General features: G+C 42.4%; 2 protein-coding genes across 2 annotated transcripts; one reads left to right on the top strand and one right to left on the bottom strand.

Moving 5' to 3' along the window:
• The first annotated feature begins 879 nt into the window (after positions 1-879).
• wdr44 (WD repeat domain 44) lies at positions 880-9,651 on the top strand. The gene is given in 21 exon segments (XM_084028346.1): positions 880-1,361; positions 2,264-2,297; positions 3,406-3,486; positions 3,801-4,407; positions 4,609-4,748; positions 4,876-4,968; positions 5,078-5,214; positions 5,423-5,506; positions 5,622-5,728; positions 6,496-6,647; positions 6,733-6,871; positions 6,985-7,046; positions 7,148-7,264; positions 7,356-7,478; positions 7,583-7,774; positions 7,885-7,986; positions 8,090-8,205; positions 8,329-8,456; positions 8,561-8,695; positions 8,783-8,863; positions 8,866-9,651. Coding segments are annotated over 21 exon segments (2,778 nt in total). The 5' UTR covers positions 880-1,284; the 3' UTR covers positions 8,937-9,651.
• A 129-nt stretch (positions 9,652-9,780) lies between these two features.
• On the bottom strand, positions 9,781-18,154 carry LOC311025443 (U2 snRNP-associated SURP motif-containing protein). Its single transcript, XM_084028347.1, has 23 exons — positions 18,070-18,154; positions 17,870-17,981; positions 17,200-17,309; positions 16,962-17,029; positions 16,746-16,846; positions 16,596-16,660; positions 16,350-16,515; positions 16,068-16,267; positions 15,378-15,421; positions 14,204-14,308; positions 14,049-14,115; positions 13,710-13,879; positions 13,461-13,623; positions 13,286-13,365; positions 12,525-12,612; positions 12,307-12,435; positions 11,956-12,142; positions 11,658-11,738; positions 11,512-11,575; positions 11,257-11,407; positions 11,026-11,136; positions 10,253-10,422; positions 9,781-10,152 (listed from the first exon to the last, which is right to left on the bottom strand). The coding sequence occupies exons 1-23, from the start codon at positions 18,145-18,147 to the stop codon at positions 10,032-10,034; spliced, it is 2,631 nt and encodes an 876-aa protein (XP_083884473.1). The 5' UTR covers positions 18,148-18,154; the 3' UTR covers positions 9,781-10,031.
• Positions 18,155-19,958: the final 1,804 nt, after the last annotated feature.

Below are 19,958 nucleotides of genomic sequence, written 5' to 3'. Positions count from 1 at the left end.
TGGCTGTTAATGAACCATCCAACTGAAAAATAGTACCATGTAATTGCATTTTCACAAAATGTTTTGATTATCACTGTGAGTAGCCCCGGGTCACAAGTGGAACAGAAAGGGTAGAGGATGGAATGTGAAAGATATGAGAAGCCTTACTGTACATGAAGAGTTGACGTCATGCAGGGAAAGAGGCTACTGGGAAATAAATACTGATACATGGCCAGTGTCAGGTCCTACAAAAATGTATATGCTTTAATGCAGCAGGATTCTGAGGTATAGAGTAGCGGACAAAAAAATGATTATGGAAGATATCATCCTGAAACCATTAAAACGGAGATGGACAGATTAATGAATCAGTCAGCATAACTGATATTATCAGCAAGTTATAGCACATGAAAGAAATGTGAATGTCAGCTGATAAGTAACAAGAAATTCCAAAGTTATTATTGTGGTTATTTAAAAACTGTGTTGATAAGAAAGATATTCTCCACCAGCAGAGGTGGGAAGTACAAATACCCATACGTTACTGTACTTAAGTGGAATTTTCAGGTATCTGTACTTTACTAGAGTGTTTTTTTCTGCAGTATAGAATGTACTTTTGACATCTCTGTCCACCAGAGAGCACAAAATACTGTTGCAGGGGTAAGGGTTCCCTACTAATAATGCTCAGCACGTCACGTGGAAGTCCATCCATGGGTTTTCCCCCTTTTTCCTCGCTTGCTGTTCTTCAACGCGTCCAGGTGAGGGCAGTCATATTTCAAAAATCATCCCCCAACTGTCATAACAGCGTAGTAGAAGAAGAGCGCGCGCCCGGCCCCGCCCTTTGACTCACCTCCTTCAGCTACATGTATTTTTTTGTGTGTGTGTGTGTCACTGGTTTGTTTATGACGCGATCCGCTTGCTCCGTTAGCTTTTGACAGCTGCCCGACTGTACGCTGTTAAAGAACGCGCTCTTTGTCGTCCGCTTTCATGAGAGATACTCTGCCGTCAACGGGGACACGTCTCCTGCGAGGGGTAGAAAGCTAGTTAGCGGTAGGCGGTGACCGGTCGTGCGGCCAGATTTACGTTTGTTAGCCTAGCATTGGGGGCTCATCTGTAACGTTATGGCGTGACGTCGGACGGGGAAAGTGGTTGACGACGCCCGGGCCGAGCTTTTTTTTAAATTCATAACACAATCACAGAGAAAGGCCTTGGATTGGGAGACAAGTGCACGCGTGTAGCACGCTCGCAGGTCGGGCTTTTAGACAGCTGCCTGACGAGTTTGACTGGCTAATGAGCTAAATTCATGTTAGCATGGCGTCAGACACAAGTGACACCGAGGAATTCTATGATGCTCCCGAGGACGTTAATTTTACTCCTTCTCCCAAAGTGTAAGGAAACACATTTTTATGATATTACTTCAGATAAGAGTGTCTAATGCGCACATTTGATGCTTGTTTAATTAACTTGTTACCCGTCAGCTTACTTGTTACGTGTAATACCAACTTTGACGTTTAATTTGCGAAATTAAATTGCTTAATTACTGCAAATCGACTGCAAATTACGATGCAGTTATTGTTGTGTTTGAAGTGCTAAAAAGTGTTGTATAGCGTGAGTGCAGGGAGAGTCAACGTCAACACTCAAGTCACATGATGTTATTCCTAAGAACATTTTCCATTCAAAACATTGTTTATTGCAACACAAACATTGGACTGCTGGCTAACATTTTGGGAGCTTTGGGTTTTGGCTTGTGGGCACAGTGACCGAATTTAACATTAACCAAGAAACATTGTAATGTTTTAAAAAAAAATGCTACCAAATGATAACAATTAATGATGTATTTAAATAAACTACACCAAGATTAAACTCTGAGTAAAATCTAAATTGTGGAGTCCACCATGTAAATATCCATGCAGTGTTTGATTCAATTATTGGACATTTTGGCAGCCTCTGGTTGCTTTTTCCCCCCATTATTGATTAATGATCGTGTAAATAATACCATTCAGCACACCACTGTATCAATCAGACTATTCTCGTCTGTGTCTTCCTTTCAGACCAATATGTTTTAACAAACATTGTCCTGAAGTTTGTTTTAGGAGAGAAGCAGTCAGAACATGTGCATCTACTTTTGCTATAACAGAGTAATGATTTGCATGCAGTAATTTAACTTTCCAAGGGGACAGATACAATAATAACACATTTGGTTTGAGGATTAGATCTGTTTTAGGAAGTTGTATTTTGGACATTGATTTTCATTGCCTCTTTGAACCGTGTTCCTTTCTGTGTTTTTTAGGTCACCTGCAAAGTTCGTCATTCCTTCACCTCTGGTATGTTTATTTTAGCCCAGCCACTGTTGAATCAAGGCAGTATCTGCTGACTCGCCATTTTGAATGATTATTGTACCTTGGTTTCAATGTTGCCACGGCTCTAAAGTGGAGTGGAGGTAGTTATTTCATAGGGTTGGAGTTCATTGACATTTTATTATGTTCTTTTCAAATCCTTAATTTAATCTGTCGAGGGAGTTTGTTGCTAGTTCTTTTTGACAGATGGATTAATTCTGATTGTTAGTGGTTTTTCTTTAACAAAAAACGACTTCCTGTTTGTTTGTTTATTTCTTTGCTAGTTAAAAAGAAGAGTTAATCAGAATTGGACTTTACTGAATCTAGGTATTTTATCACATTCATGTACCAATGGCTATTGGAACTAAAACCTACTACACTGTTCTAACATGACGTGTTTACTATCTAGAGGTGACTGCAGTGTTTATAGTATTTCTCCTTGAAATTACACCTATCTTAAGTGACTTGAGGGTAAGATATTGGTACCCTGTGTGAAATCATTAACACAGCCTGCTTTAGCAACGAGTCATTGACTGCAAATACTCAACCCTTTGCCGTGATATCTGCCTCCTGCATTGATTCGCCGGCATCTCCTTCCTGACAGCGGGGAACATTTGAATGAAATATAAATGAATCATCTGGCCTCGCTTCTTTGCTTTCCCTTCAAACACAGACAAACTGAAATTCAAATTCGACTTGCTCAGGAGATGTTGCAAATAAGAAGTACTTCATCTGCAACACATCACTGAACTGATGTTGCAATGGTCTCTGGAGTGAGCCATGCTCACTGAACAGCATTAGCCCTGTCTCTTAATACAGCAATGTTTACTGAAAAGATTGACCTTGCAGGAAATTGCATCATAGAGCAGTGTTTCATGCTTGGATAAAATCAGAGTGAAGACCCCCGAATTTACTTTGGAGACACTCGCAGAGTTTACCCACATAGCAAGCAGGTGCATTAATGTGAGAACTTTGAGGGATTAAAAAAAAAGTGCTCATCAAACATGCATTTATGTAGTTAGGTATCTATACTTGGTGTGACTTTTGTTGTTCCCGATGTGTATCTATTGATGTAGTTTGTTTGTTTTCTGAACAGCTTTCACAGAGATCTGTAAATGCACAAGATGTGAGCTGTGGAGTTTCTGCATCTGAGACTCAGCAAGATGACCCACTTCTGGTATGGATTTGTCCATTGTGTCCCACACAACATGACTGTGATCAAATAGAAAACAGCTTTATCAAAATATTTCAATTGCATCATAATCTCATTTTTAATAGGTATGAGAAAAGTTAAAGTTAGTATGGATGTCATAGATTTCTTTTAAGGTTTATAAATGGCATATCCTGCAGTTGCAGCTTTTTTTCATTAACTACTGTGAAAAGAAAAGGTACATGTACAGCCAATAACATATTTCTGTTGTAGTTGAGCTGGAAATGTGAGCTTGCATCGTAGTGGCTGTATCTTTAACTGTTATTTCCTCTTCCTCACAGATCATTGATAGCATCATCGAAGAGAGTCAAAAGGGAAGTGTTGGTGATGCTGGTGAGGTGGCTCAACTGTTAGATCAGCTACATGTAAGAGCAGAACCAGAGCAAAAGGAAGAGAATAATGCCCAGGAGGTTCCTGTGGAACTTGCAGCACCAGCTGTGGAACCTCAGCGTCTTGAAAGGCCAGAGGAGCAACAGGAAAGTGCAGCAACGAACGGAGCCTGCTCTATACCTGCCCCCGAACCCATAGATCTACCAGGGCTATCAGCTGGGTCACAACAAGGTATACAGCCCCCAGACCTTACCAGCACGGTGGGACTGAGACAGCCTAATGAGGCTGATGCGCAAGGGGAGCAGGAGCAGAGACCTGCAGATATCCTAGACCAGGTCCCATTCACAGACAGCCTTGCTGACTCGGACTCCTCTGGGCCTACAAAACCCCCACGGCAGTTCACGGTGGAACCAGACATCGTAGCGAGCACCAAGAAGCTTCCTCCATCACGCCCACCGCCTCCCAGTGGAGGTCCTCCACCAAGACCGCCTCCGCCTTCTTGGCAGACTCTACCTTCCAAGAAGTCTCAGGAGTGTCTGAGGCCAATTGGACTGGAAGGTAGAGAAAAACGGTTCCCAATGAATAGTTAGTGTTACACTGATCCAAAACATTGATTGTAACCTTTGCATCACTAGATTAGTAAGTTAACGCTGTTATCTCACATTCCATGAAACAGACGGCCTTTATTTTAAAAGCAGACTGAATAGCCGACTAGTTTCTCACATGAAGTGTTGTGCTCTGTCGTCTATGATCGTCCAGTGTCTTCAGTCAGCAGCGATGCTCTGGAGCCATCCGGCCTAGTGTCTCCTAGCAGCACAGTGAGGAGTCTTACCAAAGAGCTGCAGCATTCCTTGGATCTGGCCAGTGCTACCAGTGGGGACAAAGTGGTGACAGCACAGGTCAGAGAGACTCTAAACCTGGCCTCTTTTTCATCCAGAGATGCTCAAAAATGAAACAATTTATGATGTAGAGGTTCGCTTGTCTATTGCACTTTTGCATAATTGCTGGCTTTGTTTTTTTTTTTAGGAAAATGAAGATGAGGCCTCATCTCCGAGTGGAGGACAAACTCCAGGCTCTCAGCGCCCACGTTCCAACTCTGGTAGAGAACTGACCGATGAAGTAAGAGTCCGTCTGCGTCTGTTTTTCTTGCCTAAACCAACCTCTTTCACATTCCTTCCATTAAACCTTCTATTTATCAAATCTGTACTTGTGTCTTATCTTAAAACAGGAAATCCTTGCCAGTGTGATGATCAAGAATTTGGACACTGGGGAAGAGATCCCTTTAATCCAGGCAGAAGAGAAACTTCCTGCAGGAATTAACCCACTCACCCTGCACATCATGAGGAGGACCAAGGAGTACATCACGTAAGCAGAAAACTGTATTAACAGCAGTAGTGTTTAAATGTGATTTGCACAGGCATTTGCAATATATTTCAATATATGTACAGCGATTAAAAGAACTGACTGAATCCAGACACATCAATATCAAAACAAACTTGGCATTTTCCCACTGAAAAGATCCTTTTTTAAGCTTAATCATGTATAAAAAAATGGTGCCTATTTCCCCCCTCAGGAATGATGCAGCCCAGTCAGATGACGATGACAAGGCTCAGGCTCCACTGGCAGACACAGATGGAGGGAAACTAAAACAAAAAACGTAAGGATTAACGACCTCATGTAGCCCGTTGCTTGATTTTATTTGATTTCCCTTCTCATCGTGTGATCAAATATAGAATTTATTTAGCATCGTCTTGTCCCTCATTTCTAACCAGAACCCAGTTTAAAAAGTTTCTGGGCAAGTCTGTGAAGAAGGCCAAGCATTTCGCCGAGGAGTATGGGGAGAAGGCAGTCAACAAAGTGAAAAGCGTGCGTGATGAAGGTAAAAGATGCCAGGAATTTGAACTATTTGTGCAGATGGTGAGATTTCAGGAAAACACTTCAAAAGTAATGTGTAGTTTTTGATGTGGGAAAACTGCCTAAATTGTTAATGTACTGCTTTAAATGACATTTTACAGTATGATGTGTTGTTTTTGTATGCACGTTATGCTATCCCCAGATCTATCATTACAATAACATTACAAGGCAAATGCCCTGAAGGTTTTTTTTTTTTAAATAACTGGAACAAGATGCAGAGCACAGATAAGTGCAGGCAGGAGAAGACACTCTAAATGGATGTGGGCGCTGAGGATACTATAGGCCAAACAGATTAATTCACTTCTCAATGTCTTAAGCATACATTTCAGCAGTCAAATACATGCACCACTGAATCATCAAAACCCACACATCAGCTGTTGATGTAAGACATGGTTCCATGTATAATGCAGAGCACTTATTCCCCTTCGTGAACTCTGTGTTTCTACGAGGAGTCGCTGTGTGGGTGTTTTCCAATAAGTTAACAGATTTGACACGGTTCCCAGAGGGATGTTTCCACGCTGAAATTGTTAGATCGGGGACGAGCATCTGCATGATAATGAAAAAGGAAGCTGCTTCATACAGAACATTTGTTAATGTTCTCGGACTGAATGCTGCTACGAAAGTGCACATTCATTTTAAAAGGATTTGTCAATGCCGGTACATGCTTATGAAATATTAACGCTGAAGCTGCTGCGAATGTTTTGATAACCATGCGTATGATTTCCGTTCTAGTGTTCCATACGGATCAGGATGATCCATCATCGAGTGATGACGAGGGCATGCCTTACACCAGGCCTGCCAAGTTCAAGGCAGCACACAGCTTCAAGGGTCCCTTTGACTTTGACCAGATTAAGGTTGTGCAGGACTTGAGTGGAGAGCACATGGTAAGAAGATCTTAGCTTTTTTATAATTAATGTTTAAGTGCACCAATGAATGCTTGCTATTACAGCCTCTTTGTCTTTACCTCAGGGGGCCGTTTGGACCATGAAGTTCTCTCACTGTGGGAGGCTGCTGGCAACTGCAGGCCAGGATAATGTGGTTCGCATCTGGGTGTTGAAGACTGCCTTTGACTACTTCAATAACATGAGATTAAAGTACAACACTGAAGGTAAGCTCATCAGCATCTCCGTTTGGCTTTTGTCGTTTGTACGATGATTGGTTATTTGAATTTCGACGCCCAGCTTTGGCTGCAGTAAGATTCTTATTGTTTGGCTTCTCCAGGTCGAGTTTCACCTTCTCCTTCTCAGGAAAGTCTATGCTCCTCTAAATCTGACGATCACGGGGTGAGTGAATGAATGATACCTTTCATTTGTGGCCCGTTGAGTGTTCCCAGAAACTATTTTAAGCTGTTTTGGTAACGGTGCGATTATGACTTCCGTTATAGGCAAGTTGTGCTCCAGAGGACCCAGACACAGAAGATAGGAACGCCCCTTTCCGTCAAATCCCCTTCTGCAAGTATAAGGGTCATACGGCTGATCTATTGGACTTGTCCTGGTCAAAGGTGATGCCTTACTGCCCTCTCTTTTATCCTTTAATCCCACACAATTCAGACACTCTCAGTACTTACTTTTTTCCTTTTTGTGTCAATCTAGAACTTCTTCCTCCTCTCCTCCTCCATGGATAAAACGGTCAGATTGTGGCACATATCCAGGAGAGAGTGTCTCTGTTGCTTTCAGCACATTGATTTTGTCACAGCCATTGCTTTCCATCCCAGAGTAAGTCGAGTCGCCTCCCGTTACTTCCCTCGGCACAAATCACACATCTATTACTTTTGGCTTCCAGGCTGTATTTATGGGAACACTTGCTTCCTGTTTCCCAGGATGACAGATACTTTTTAAGTGGCTCTCTGGATGGAAAGCTACGACTCTGGAACATTCCTGACAAGAAGGTGGCGCTGTGGAACGAGGTGGACGGCCAAACACGCCTTATCACGGCAGCTAACTTTTGCCAAAATGGGAAGTATGCCGTCATCGGCACCTACGATGGCCGATGCATCTTCTATGACACAGAGGTACTTTTTTTTGCGATACATGTGGTTTCATTAGGTCCTCATTAATACTATTTTGTCATGACAGTATTGATTGCAGATTAAATGTATTTATTTTTTTCCCCATCCCTTAGCGTCTGAAATACCACACTCAAATTCATGTGAGGTCCACCAGAGGCAGGAACAAAGTTGGACGTAAAATCACTGGTATTGAGCCTCTACCTGGAGAGAATAAGGTAACATCCGGTATCCACTGCAGATACACCTGTTTGATGTCACTGTAATGAGGCACGTCAGTCAGACTTTTAACGTCAAATTTCCCTCCCACGACATCGATAGATTCTGGTGACCTCAAATGATTCCCGCATTCGCCTCTATGACCTGAGGGACTTGTCTTTATCCATGAAATACAAAGGTTACGTCAACAGCAGTAGCCAGATCAAGGCAAGCTTCAGGTGAGAACGATGGCTCCCTTTCATACAGTTTTGACTTGAAAGCATCAGTAACAACTGAGTCGCTAAAGTATTAGTAAGTCATGGTGCAGTGCAACATATAACCGTGTGATTGTCTCCCTACAGTCATGACTACTCCTTCATCGTCAGTGGCTCAGAGGATAAGTACGTGTACATCTGGAGCACTTACCACGACCTGAGCAAATTCACTTCCGTACGACGGGACCGCAATGACTTCTGGGAAGGAATTAAAGGTAGCTGCGTGTTTAATGGCAAGCATGATTTTAATGCAGCCACCGAACTAAATTAGTATGTTCCCATTGATTGAACTGATACTAAAGCTTTACTCATCTTTCAGCACACAACGCAGTAGTCACCTCAGCAATTTTTGCACCGCACCCAGGCCTTATTGTTCCACAAGAAGCTGGAGCAGACAAACCAGAAGCAGAGTGTAAGAGCCTGGACTCCACAGACTCTGAAACCATACCCTCAGGTACGCTTTCTTGGATTGATTCATGGACACATTCATCCCATTAGGACTGTTAATTCACTACTATAACGGTGATATTGTCCTTTGCAGGAGCCCTAAAGACGGATCACACAGAGGTTCTACTCTCTGCTGATTTCACTGGAGCCATCAAGGTTTTCATCAATGTCAAAAAGTACTGATGACTTCAGAGGTTGTGAGCTCCCCACACTCAGGGCTGTCTGTTGGAGATCGGTCCTACAGGTGAAGGACAGCCCGTCGCCCGGCTACCTAATGCTTACTGCTGAGACAAAGAGCCGTCTGTAGCTTTTTTTTTTTATGACAACAGGGACCCTACAACGGAAGACAAGAGTGGGCGGAAAGATTTGACTGTACAACAGACGAGGTGTGATTCCCTGTCACGTTTCTATTTTTTATCTTTAATACCAAGCAACTGTTAAGGGTTTGGCATTAAGAGAGAGAAGAGCTGGAAATGCCCAGGGCGCGTGGTCTGTTGATGTTTGTGTCGAGGCTATTTCTAACCGTACGGCCACCGTACTAATTTCTTTTGTTTCCACATCTCAGAAAGGTGCAAGACACTGTCCTAATGTCGGTCACAAATTTAAATGTCTTATATAAAGAGATGTAACCATGTCTTTAAAGCAAGGTGGTTTGAAATGTGTGCCTATGGAATCTATGCCCTACGCTTTTCTAAATTCAACTTCTCAAGCTTTCCTCTAAAAATCAATCAATTGTTTTAACAGATGACTGCAAATCTGGATGTGACTACTAATGATTAGGGCTGGGTATCTTTGATTTTTTTGTTTTTTGCATAAACAATACTGGCTTTTAAATACTTTTGATAAATTATTTTGTTCAATGAAAGCACACTTCATTATAAAGTAGCACTGTAAATTCTGTGTTCAACATGGCATACTTGTTGCTTTTCAAAACGGAACAGAATTTTTGCGCCATTAATGTCAATAAAAACTCAGCACAAACTAGAAGAATGCTGTTTGATAACCTTTTTTAACCTTGAAAAGAAAAGAAGAGGACCCGTAACATATTTCGATACCTGGCCCTACAAAAACATGTGCTTCACACGAACTCTTATCACCAACAGTGATTTATTTAGTGTCAGAACTTTGCAGCAACATTTCTGGTTATCATTTTAAAAACAAACATAAAAACAAAAATATATATAATTAGTTACAGTGTTCAAACTTCATCATACAAAAAGGGTGCTGAATCTTGCATGGATAGTGGAAGTTGGGACCAAGAGAACAGACGTGTCGGTTTAAAGAGCATTGTGTAACCCACGGACACCAGCAGACTAAAACATGACAAGGTCCAGAAGCCAAAGTCAATGTCTGCTCTTCTTTGCCTTCTTGTGGGAGCGATGGGGCGACCGTGACCTGGACTTTCCTGCCTTCCGGTTTGGAGATGGTGATCGGGAACGTTTGGACCATTTGGGAGACCTAGTCCTGTTTGAAAAAGGGTTGCAGACATATAACAGATTTACTTTAAAATAAACAATCAGAAGGAATACATCGGCAATCTACAAAAACATCTCATTGCACTTGCTTTAAAGGAGAGATGCTCCTGGATTTTCTGGTCTGGTCATCGGGGTCTCTACTCCATCCTCGTCTTCTCACCCCGTCTTCACTCCTTTTGCTCCTATCTTTGTCCCTTCTGTCATCCTTGGACTTGTCTTTAGACTTTCTCTCATTCTTTTCTTCATCCTTTTCAAACTCCTACAGCAGACGGGATAAGATATCCCAATGAAGTCAGATATAGGCTTAATGCCACACAAGTGCAACATGTGCTAAATTGCTCCACCTACAGCAATGGAAACGTTACTATTTCAGACCTGCAGATGCATACCAGTAGATATCAACAAATACAGGCTGAGAAAAAGATGCGGTTTTCTCTGTGGTGAGAAAAAGTGTCAAAAAACCGCATAATATTTGGAGTAAATTGTTGTTCAACAAACAGCGACTGTAGCTAAACTTCCCTGTAGACGATGCACGCTGGGCTAAATCTGCAGATCTGAAACTGCTGTGGCTCTGCAGTTTCACATGAGCTGTCTGGTTTTGAGTGCTTTGCATCAGTAACACTGTTTTGTTGTTTTTTTTTACTGTGCCAATTGACAAATGTCATAGTCTAATTTTATTGTACTGTAAACTTTGCCCCATGCTATCTTGATTAAAGAAATATTTCTATTACACATCAGTGACGGCATTGTTTTACTCAAGACCCTTCACTGCATCATAAACACTGGGTTTAAATAACTGCATGTTATTCATCCAAAAGGTAAAAAATCAAACATGCAATGTAAAAGTGATCTCGTAGCTCACCTTCTGCAGCAGTTTATTCCTGTAGTGCTCCACTTGTTGTTGTATGCTCATTCCAGACTTCCTCGGCCTCTTTCCAGATTCCAGCTCATCTTGGATCTTCATCACCTTTACCTGTGTCGAGACATCCACATCCGTTCTGCATGTTTATTGACTATAATTTGACGTATTTTCAAACGATATGCTACCGCTACATTGTTTCTGTAAAAGCAAACACTTTAAATATGGACTTGCCTCCAGCTCTCTCAACTTTTTCCTTTTGCTCTCAGACATTTGAAAACTTCTGAGGGAGCTCTGGAAGTCTGCACTGTCATATTTGGACGTACTGCCGGAGTCGTCGCTGCTGTCACTCTCCGAGTCTTCGTCTCCTTCCTGTGAGTTGATGCTGTCGCCAGGAGGAAGAGGAGAACAAGACGGTTCATGTACACGGCATGCGCTTCTCTCAAATGTGGACCGATGATGCAGTGATACCAACCACAGAGGCCTCACCTTACATTCACTTCATCTCCACTGTTCGGCTCCACCAACATGTCCCACTTAGACTCAGTCTTGGCTTAGAGAGAAGGGAGAAAGATGAGCAGGATCAGACTGGGAAGACTGATATTATACACGGGTGCATCTTTGACCTGCGTTACCTTGAGGAAATGTCCCAGTATCACCAGTCGTCTCCCACTTTGACAAAGGCACTCTGGAGAGAGGAACATTGCTCTCCTCCACTAAGGAGAGGAGGAGACAGCTGGGTCAGGACGTGGTATTCAGTGAGGTTTATGACTTTATTAATACCTTAATGTACTTGCATGCCGTGTTCTCATGCAGATCGGAGTGCACACTTAGCTACAGACGATTGTTTGCGTATTGATCCAAGATATTTGAGTTGGGCGGATAATTGAGAACGGGAAACGTGGACTTGTGGTTTTGATGCGGTGCACTTACGGGGCATCCCGTCAATATCAACGATGCCAACTCCTAAGGGGACACCGTCTATGTCATCAACGGGGACTCCATCCAGAGGGTCCCAACCTAAGGGGCAGCCGTCGATGTCATCCACGGGAGCTCTGTGCAAAGGTAACCCATCTATGGGTGCGCTGTCCATTGGCGCTCCATCGAGATAGGATACTTCCTGCAAAGAGACAGACGAGTGCAAATACATTTCAATGTCCAGAAGATATGTTCATCTTCTACGTGTTCAAATATTCTTTCATCATGAACAGCCGTCTTATTTATTGAAACGCCATAAGAGGAAGGTGATAATGTCTGTAATTCGCCGATAACTATTCAGCCCACCTCTGGTGTCTCTGTCAATTCCTCCACCGCTTTGGCGAAGCCCAGAAAGATGTTTTGAAGGTGAATTAGATAAGACTCCGGGTAAATGGCCCAGTCCTCCCATGCTCGAAAACAACTTGTGACCTTTTGCTGTGAAGACAGGGAATTTACACATGATCTTTTCTTGAACTACATATAGTAAATGTCCTTGTGTGAGGCAAAATGAAACGCATGATTACCTTAAACTGCTCTGCCTGCAGCCTGGCTTGGATGTTTTTATGCGCTGCATTAAGGTCTCCAAATATCTGCGTTAGCTTTGATTCAAAACTGCAAAGACAGAGACAAAAATGTTTTAAGACGGCCACATGGAGAAGAAATGACAGATGATTAGAAGTTTTAAAAGGAAAATTTGCCAATTTTCAGCCTTCAGTGTGGGCAGTTTTCATTGAAAGTGACATGTCGTTGTGTTTTTCTGATTTAATGCTCTGCCTTTGAAGGTGGAGAGCCGGTACAGGGGGTCAGCTGATCGGCCGGCACAGGAGAGAGAAACAGGAGAGGGGAGAGCCGGCAATGTTGGACCAGTGGAAAGACTAAGAAATGTGTGTTTGGTGAGGTTTATTTTGTTTCCTGTCTGTTTAAATGAAATGGATTTCATGATGAATAAACAAAACAATAAGTCAATCTTAGCCGTTACAGAGAAACTTGAATTCAGAAGGTGTACGGTCGTATTTTTCAGAGAATATTTCCTTTATTGACATTTTGAGAGTTTATTTTGTTTATCTATTAGACTAAGCTGGTGCTTGCATCCAATGCATCCTGGTAACTGTAGGCATAGCTTGGCTCCACAGCAGGAGAGATCAGCTTTCTTGGTCAATACAGTTCGCCCTGGGGAATTTATTTCCTCACTGAACTGCATGTACCATCAGCACTGATTGGACATCCACAAATGAAAGGTGGCGAATTTTCCCTTTAAAAGCCGATTTGAGGTAAAGTATCTTACTATTTACGATAATATGATGCACCCGCGACTTTGGCACATGAATTGTGCAAGATATCCGACACGAGATACAATCTGGCAATCTGTGGGAACAAGGACAGACAAAACAAAACAAAGATGAGTGACATCAGCTGTATGCAATTTTGTTTGTATAAAGACTTAAAGGAAGAAAACTAGCCTTCTTCTGAAGGGGCGTCTGAAGCAAGGAAAACGAGTCCGTTATGTGTCCCACTACTTCCTCGGCTGCGTCTGCTCGCTGGAGACAGAACAGCATGGCGTTGGCGACATCTTCTCTGCTTGGAGTCAGCTCTTTAAGTAATGCCTCCAGCCTCTGTCTGTGTCTGAATGGCATGAAACAACACAGGTCTCCATTTAATTCAACTAATGTTATATAAATATAATTATGACTGCTTCTAGGCATACTTACTCAGTTCTGAGCTGCCCTTTCTTCACCTCTTCCTCAGGGGACGCATCCTCCTCCACCTCTGCATTATCGTCACCACTCTGAGAGTAGTTGTTTAGGATAGGGGGTCTCCACATGGAGCCTCCCCGGAACAGACGGAAATCTGCGGTCCTCCACTCTGTCGGGGACTGGCCCTGTGTTAACGATGAATGCCAGGTACATATAATTACATCGTGGAGTAAAAGCTTGAAAACATTAGGCCACGACTCCAACAACTACACCCCATAAAACGACATTTCAACATGTAAATTGTTCATTTTTCCAGATAAAATTATTTTGAGAATCAGGGCTGTAAAAACATACCTGGAGGATGGTGAACAGTTTCCAGCGATAGTACACATGATCTTGGCTTTTGTTGTCAAAAAGGAACCTGAGACAATAAAGAATGAGCTCATTAAAAGTGGATCCTTCAAGGTCACTTATGAGACCGACGCACAACCAGGTGCAGCGAAATGTACCTGTAATCTGGGTTGCTTTTCTCCTTGTTCATAATTACGGCTTCAAAAACGGGGCCTTCACGCACCACAAACTCTATCATCCTGTGGATGAGGAATAACAGATTCCTGCGGGGAGAGAAGGGTTTATCAGAACAGGATTTGCACGTTGTCCGTCAGTTGCTGCATGAGATCTTTAATACCTCCTCACGGTGAAATAGTGGCCCATGGCTGACCGTCAGATTGAATGCAGTTGACCGACGGTGTCGTCACATAGTCATAGCATTCACAATTTTAAAGTGGAACATAATATGGTGAAAGCCCATGGAACACACCGCTATGCAAAACTGCAAAGTCAGTGTCGGACGGACACGGTGTCAGCGTACTTTAAAGTTCCTGGGTCACCGTGTCCATGAAAGAAATCACGACATCTACTTTGATTTTAAGATATGGAAGCACCGATTACTTTGATTAGGAGGATGAGAATTTGGAGGCCATGGTCTCAAAATGTATACCTTCAGAGAATAACTGGAACAAAACCCTTTCAACACATGATAAGTAAGCATCAGGGTGACTACATTTCTGCAGGCGGCTACATAGAGAGGTTAGTGTAGGATTGGGCTTCAGGCCTGAAACCTGTCTGACCTGGATCATCAATGTGCAGTATGTTCATGCAGTGTTACCTGATCTTCTGTCAGATCTACCACTGCAGTTAGACCTTCACATCGCTCACTACTCTAACGCGAAGCAGCACTTTGTTTGATTTATGGCTATGGCGTGAATTCACATCATCTGACTTGGGTTAATATTAAATCCAACTGCCTTCTAGCTGTATCGGTCTGCAGTGTCTCAGCCTACACATGGGAAACCAGGGCTCAAAGATGTTGATACAAATCAACGGATCTAGTTATTTACAATGTCTACTTCACAATAACACAATTCTACAATAAACAGATGCAAGTATAATATAAATAAAAATAAATTCACAGCATTCACTGTATGTAAATCTAAAGCCATCTTCCTTTGACGTCTACAATAAGAGCCTGTAGTCCTAAGTTGTCTTTTGTTTTGGGGTCCTATATTCCACATACATTAACAGCTCTTGGGTCTGGAACGTCCTGCCTGAAATAACCTGTATGGTTCCTATAACACTTATGTTATGACAGCTGGTCAGCCGTAGTAAGAAGAGTGTGAGTACCTTTCGGTTGGGATAACCACTTTGACTACGGCTTCGGACAGAGTCTGTTTGTGAAGTCAAATCAAATAGTGAAAATATTAAAAAGTGAGTAGTTGTACAGACGAAACACTGCAGGATACATACAGCATAGAACACGGCGATAGCATTCACAGTCAGTGAAATGAGGGGAGGGTGACACAGCTTCAGTGAATTACTCTAAAATGCTAAACCGTCTATGCTAAGCTAAGCCAGTTTATATCAACATTTTATACACACAGTCAAACTGTTATGTTACTTTGAATCAGTGCATTTCTATACCCCTGCATCCTGTGATATGGCACCGCATGGACAAGGTGATCAATTAGACAAGCATGCAAAATAATAAAATGATTCCCAACTTCTTACTATGATTGATGAGGATCAATAACAATTTGTTGTTATGCTCCCTTAGATATTGATTTATTCTGAATCAGTTGCAGAACCACATGTATGTATTTTAAATTTAATAGAGTCCCAATGACACATTTTCAAAGTGTACATTTTTCTACAGACTGTATTTCTCGTAGTACACCACCGTCCCGATGCAGTTAACACCTATCACTAGTCACTTAAATACGATGGCCTGTTGTGCCTAGTGAAACACACATTACTGCACCTCACAAAGGAAAGAAACGGCCATGCAGACAACGCAGAGAACAGAGAGGGATTTACCTTGTCCAGCTCTCCCTTGGACATGCCAAGCGGCTTGGTAAAGTCGTTGCGGAAGCGATCCCTTGGCTGAGCATTGAAAGGCAGACCGGATTGAGGTGGCGGCGTGGCCCTCACCCCCACCGGTGTGTAAAGAGGCTGAGGCGGAATCCGAGCCGGTTTACCCCATCCCAGCTTCATTTCAAACCCCATAATCACTTTACCTAGGAGACAAAACATATTGGCAGTCAGTGTTGGACATAACCATATGATAAGAGACGTGGGGGAATAAAGAGTCAACTCTACCATCAAGAGAAGCCAAGGCTCTCTCTGCATCTTTGCGTGTCATGAAAGCCACAAAGGCTCTGTTGGAGGTCCTGCAGCGCTCCTCGTCTGTTCGGGGCCACATAATCTTCACACTGGCCAGGGGACCATACTTACCGAACTCTTTGCAGAGTATCTCCTCGTTCATCTGAAGAGGGAGACAAATTAACAGTGAGAAATGCCTGTTTATGCTTTGCTAAGCCAATCAGAGGCAGTGTGCTCCTTTACCTTTGGGCTAATGCAGCTAATGTAGAGGTTAGTGGTGGTTGGCACGGTAAGGTCATCATATAATGCTGTTGGGGGGGAAGAGCGGGATTGAGGTTAGCATGATTAAGAGGCTAGCTATTTTCAACTCATAAAAAGAAGAGGGATTCTTACCTGACCGTCCGGATAATGGCGTTTCCAGGTCTCCATATCCTCCACCACCCCCAGAGTCACTTTTCTTCCTTTTGTATCTTTCCTCTCGCTCTTCTTGTATTCTGCATTTCCCCCCCCAACAAAATTATTACAGGCTTATATATGCCAAAAAAGAAAAAAAAGATATCAGCTTATTGAACAGAAACATGAAATGTGCAAATTTGCAAAAGGACTTACAGCTTAAGTTCTTCTTTGAAGAGTTCAAGATTACTCTTCTTCTTTTCTTCTGCCTTTTTTTTAAACATCTGTGAATGAAAGAATTGTGATTATAGTTACAATTGATTGTATATTTTCACTGTCCAGAGAGACGGCACATGAGCAACAATCAAAGATGAATGGAAATAGTAAGTTCACGTTAATTCAAACGTAGTTCAGTAAATTATGCCATTATACAAACACGAGCGTTCAAACTTACAGACTTTTTGCTTTCAGCAGACGATACTGGGGAGACATGCTGGGACACAGGGACAAACTTCGTAGCAGGTCGATACAGCTTATTTTTCTTGAACTCCGCTGCTTCCTCCTCTGCAGAAAAAGAGTAAATCATAGCACTCCCTGAACACTGACCCAACTATAACTTGGATAATAGTAAGTTAGGTTCTGTAAACACAGCGGGAGGCTCTTTCGTCACCAGTATTGTTTTGTTGGACATCAGGATATATCTGAGCGGCTCAGTCTTGCTGCTGTGATTGGAACTCCCAAACAGTGGCATCGGCGCTGAAGAACAGCCCACTTTCACCTAATCTCTGGCGCCCCCTCAGGTAAACACTGCTCTCTGTCAGCACCACTACTGAAGCCGCTGGCTCGCCTGTAGAAACGCTCCTAAACTAATATATAACATTTAAAGGAATGTCTTTATGTGAAGAATTAAGATAGAGAATGATTTCACTGGGGAGTCCGCCTGATGTTCTGTATTAATTACTTCCAGTTCTCTTAAGATGTCCAGGTAATTCATTATTGGAACCGATAACATGAATTTGTCCTTTTGTCCAGACATACCATGCAGAAAAAGTGGAACAGAATTGCGATGTAGCTGCGTCGTATCGTGATGCAAGACTGAAATTCATGAAGTCCTAGCTGCTGACCTTTAGTTGCATTCACAATACCCCCACGGACAAAGGTTTTCACTCCGCTTTTCTCGCTGGTCTCAAATGACGCCAAGAATTCTTCAAAAACCTCTGCTGCTTTTTCTTCCTCCTGGAACAGAAACATGTTCGTGATTGGTGATTAGTTTCCCCAAAACGCTCAAATCCTGTGAAATATTACAACATCCCAACCTCCATACCTTTTTCTTGAGCTCCTCTTGTTCTTTCTTTGTGAGCGTTTTGATCGGAGTGACAGGTTTTCCCTTTCTATCTGCCATGCTATAACTGCAAAAATGAATGAATAATATTAAAATAATCCCAAATGTGTATCACTTAAATTAATTTGGTAAGTTATTGTTTACAGCATGTTAATTATATGACATAATCCCTTTCTTTTTTTTTTTTTTAATTTTTTACCTCAAACAGCCTTTTTATTAGTAGTCAAAAGTAATACTATAAACCCTTTGGTGTTCAAATGATCCTGTTATCTTGTCTCAAAGGAGTCTGACATCCTTCATAATGTGCGCACAAACTGTCCATCACTTCCAGGGCCAGTAGAAAAACAACAAGTAAGCACAGCAGAGCACTGGAGGACTAAAACAGCACGACATCTGCATCATTCCTTCTTTGCATAGGTAACAAACGCAGTAAATGTGTGAGAATTACCTAAAACTGAAACAACACAAAGCAAAAACATAGCAATAACCATACCCCATCCATGCAAACTGACAACACGTATGGTCAGAAATGACGCTCAGCACGTTAGCCGCAGGCAAGCAGATTCAAGCCGTTATATCATACATGGTTTCAACTTGACAATACCATTCAACAAATGTCCTGGAAGACATCCGCCGCAGGCGGGGTAACACTCGCGTTGTTTAGGTCTGTTTTGTCGCACAAGCGGTGTCAAACAGGCCCAGGCTACGTTAGCTAGCACCGCTAGCGCTGCTAGCTAACGTCAACGTTCATCTTGGCTAACTGTCGCCGGACTGAAGTGGCACGATAAGCTAACCAGCGTTAACGTTTCGATGAGTAATGCTGGACACAGCGGATATTTCTCCCGTCGACCATTATCCGGATAATCTCGTAACCCTTACAGAAGCAACACCCTCCCTCCCCTCCCCATCTAGTCGCTAGCATCAGCTAACTCTAGCTAACGCTAGCTAACACAACAGTGTTTAAATGTCTCCTGCTGTGACGTTAACGCCACAAAAACACACCAACTGACCCGCAGAGGCGAACGTTAAACCGCGCTGCATGCACAAAGCTTAGACGCCTAAAATAAAGATGCAACTTACAGTGTGTGTCATGCTATTGCTTCACCATTTTTTTTGGGGGGGGGAGGTGGGGGGGTTGCGACAACTGATTTCTATCAGCACATTAAGCTACGATGAGGCGAAATATCCGACTGGAGCTCCGGAGTGAGGACGCCTGATCGCCGGGGTCGGTCCGCGCGACGCTCAACGAGCTCTGCGCTCGTGCATATTCATGACGGAGAGAGCCCCCCCCCGCCCCCCTTCTATAGGAAAGGTGACTTTATTATAGCCATATTATTAGTCTTTATATTCCCATGCCATGTGTGTGCGGTGGTCACATGGCAGGAGGGGTTTCCTCAAATGTTATACCTTTATTTACTGAAGGTATTTTAGTTTAAACCACTAAACAGAAGCTTCTTCCTGGTTACACCTACTAGAACCCATTTTTTTATTTTGAAGGTGCATAGTGGCAAAAGTGGCACAGAATTAAACATTTGTTTGTTTGTTTTTAACATAAGCTTTGTAGAGGTGAAATAATTGTATACTGTTGTATAGGAAAATATTAGCCTGAGTAAAACGTACAGATACAAGGAATTTGCCTTGGTGTTTAGTGCGCACAATAATTAAAGTAAACAATAACTCAAATTACTGCAGTCAAGAACATACATATATGAAAAAATACCATTAATGAAAGAAAGACACTATAATAAACATTTAAATTCAACTAATCAAGTTGTCATCACATGTGTGTTCAGTAGACTAAAAAGGGTATGAGCATATTTAATCATAATTAATTTATGATAGGGCTGACCAGACCTAGGGCCATTAGGGCA

The sequence above is a fragment of the Eutrigla gurnardus genome (genome assembly GCF_963514095.1).
Source record: "Eutrigla gurnardus genome assembly, chromosome: 15".
NCBI classification, from domain to species: domain Eukaryota; kingdom Metazoa; phylum Chordata; class Actinopteri; order Perciformes; family Triglidae; genus Eutrigla; species Eutrigla gurnardus.
The sequence above is the reverse complement of the archived record's forward strand: the minus strand, read 5'-3'. Positions and strand labels throughout refer to the sequence as shown.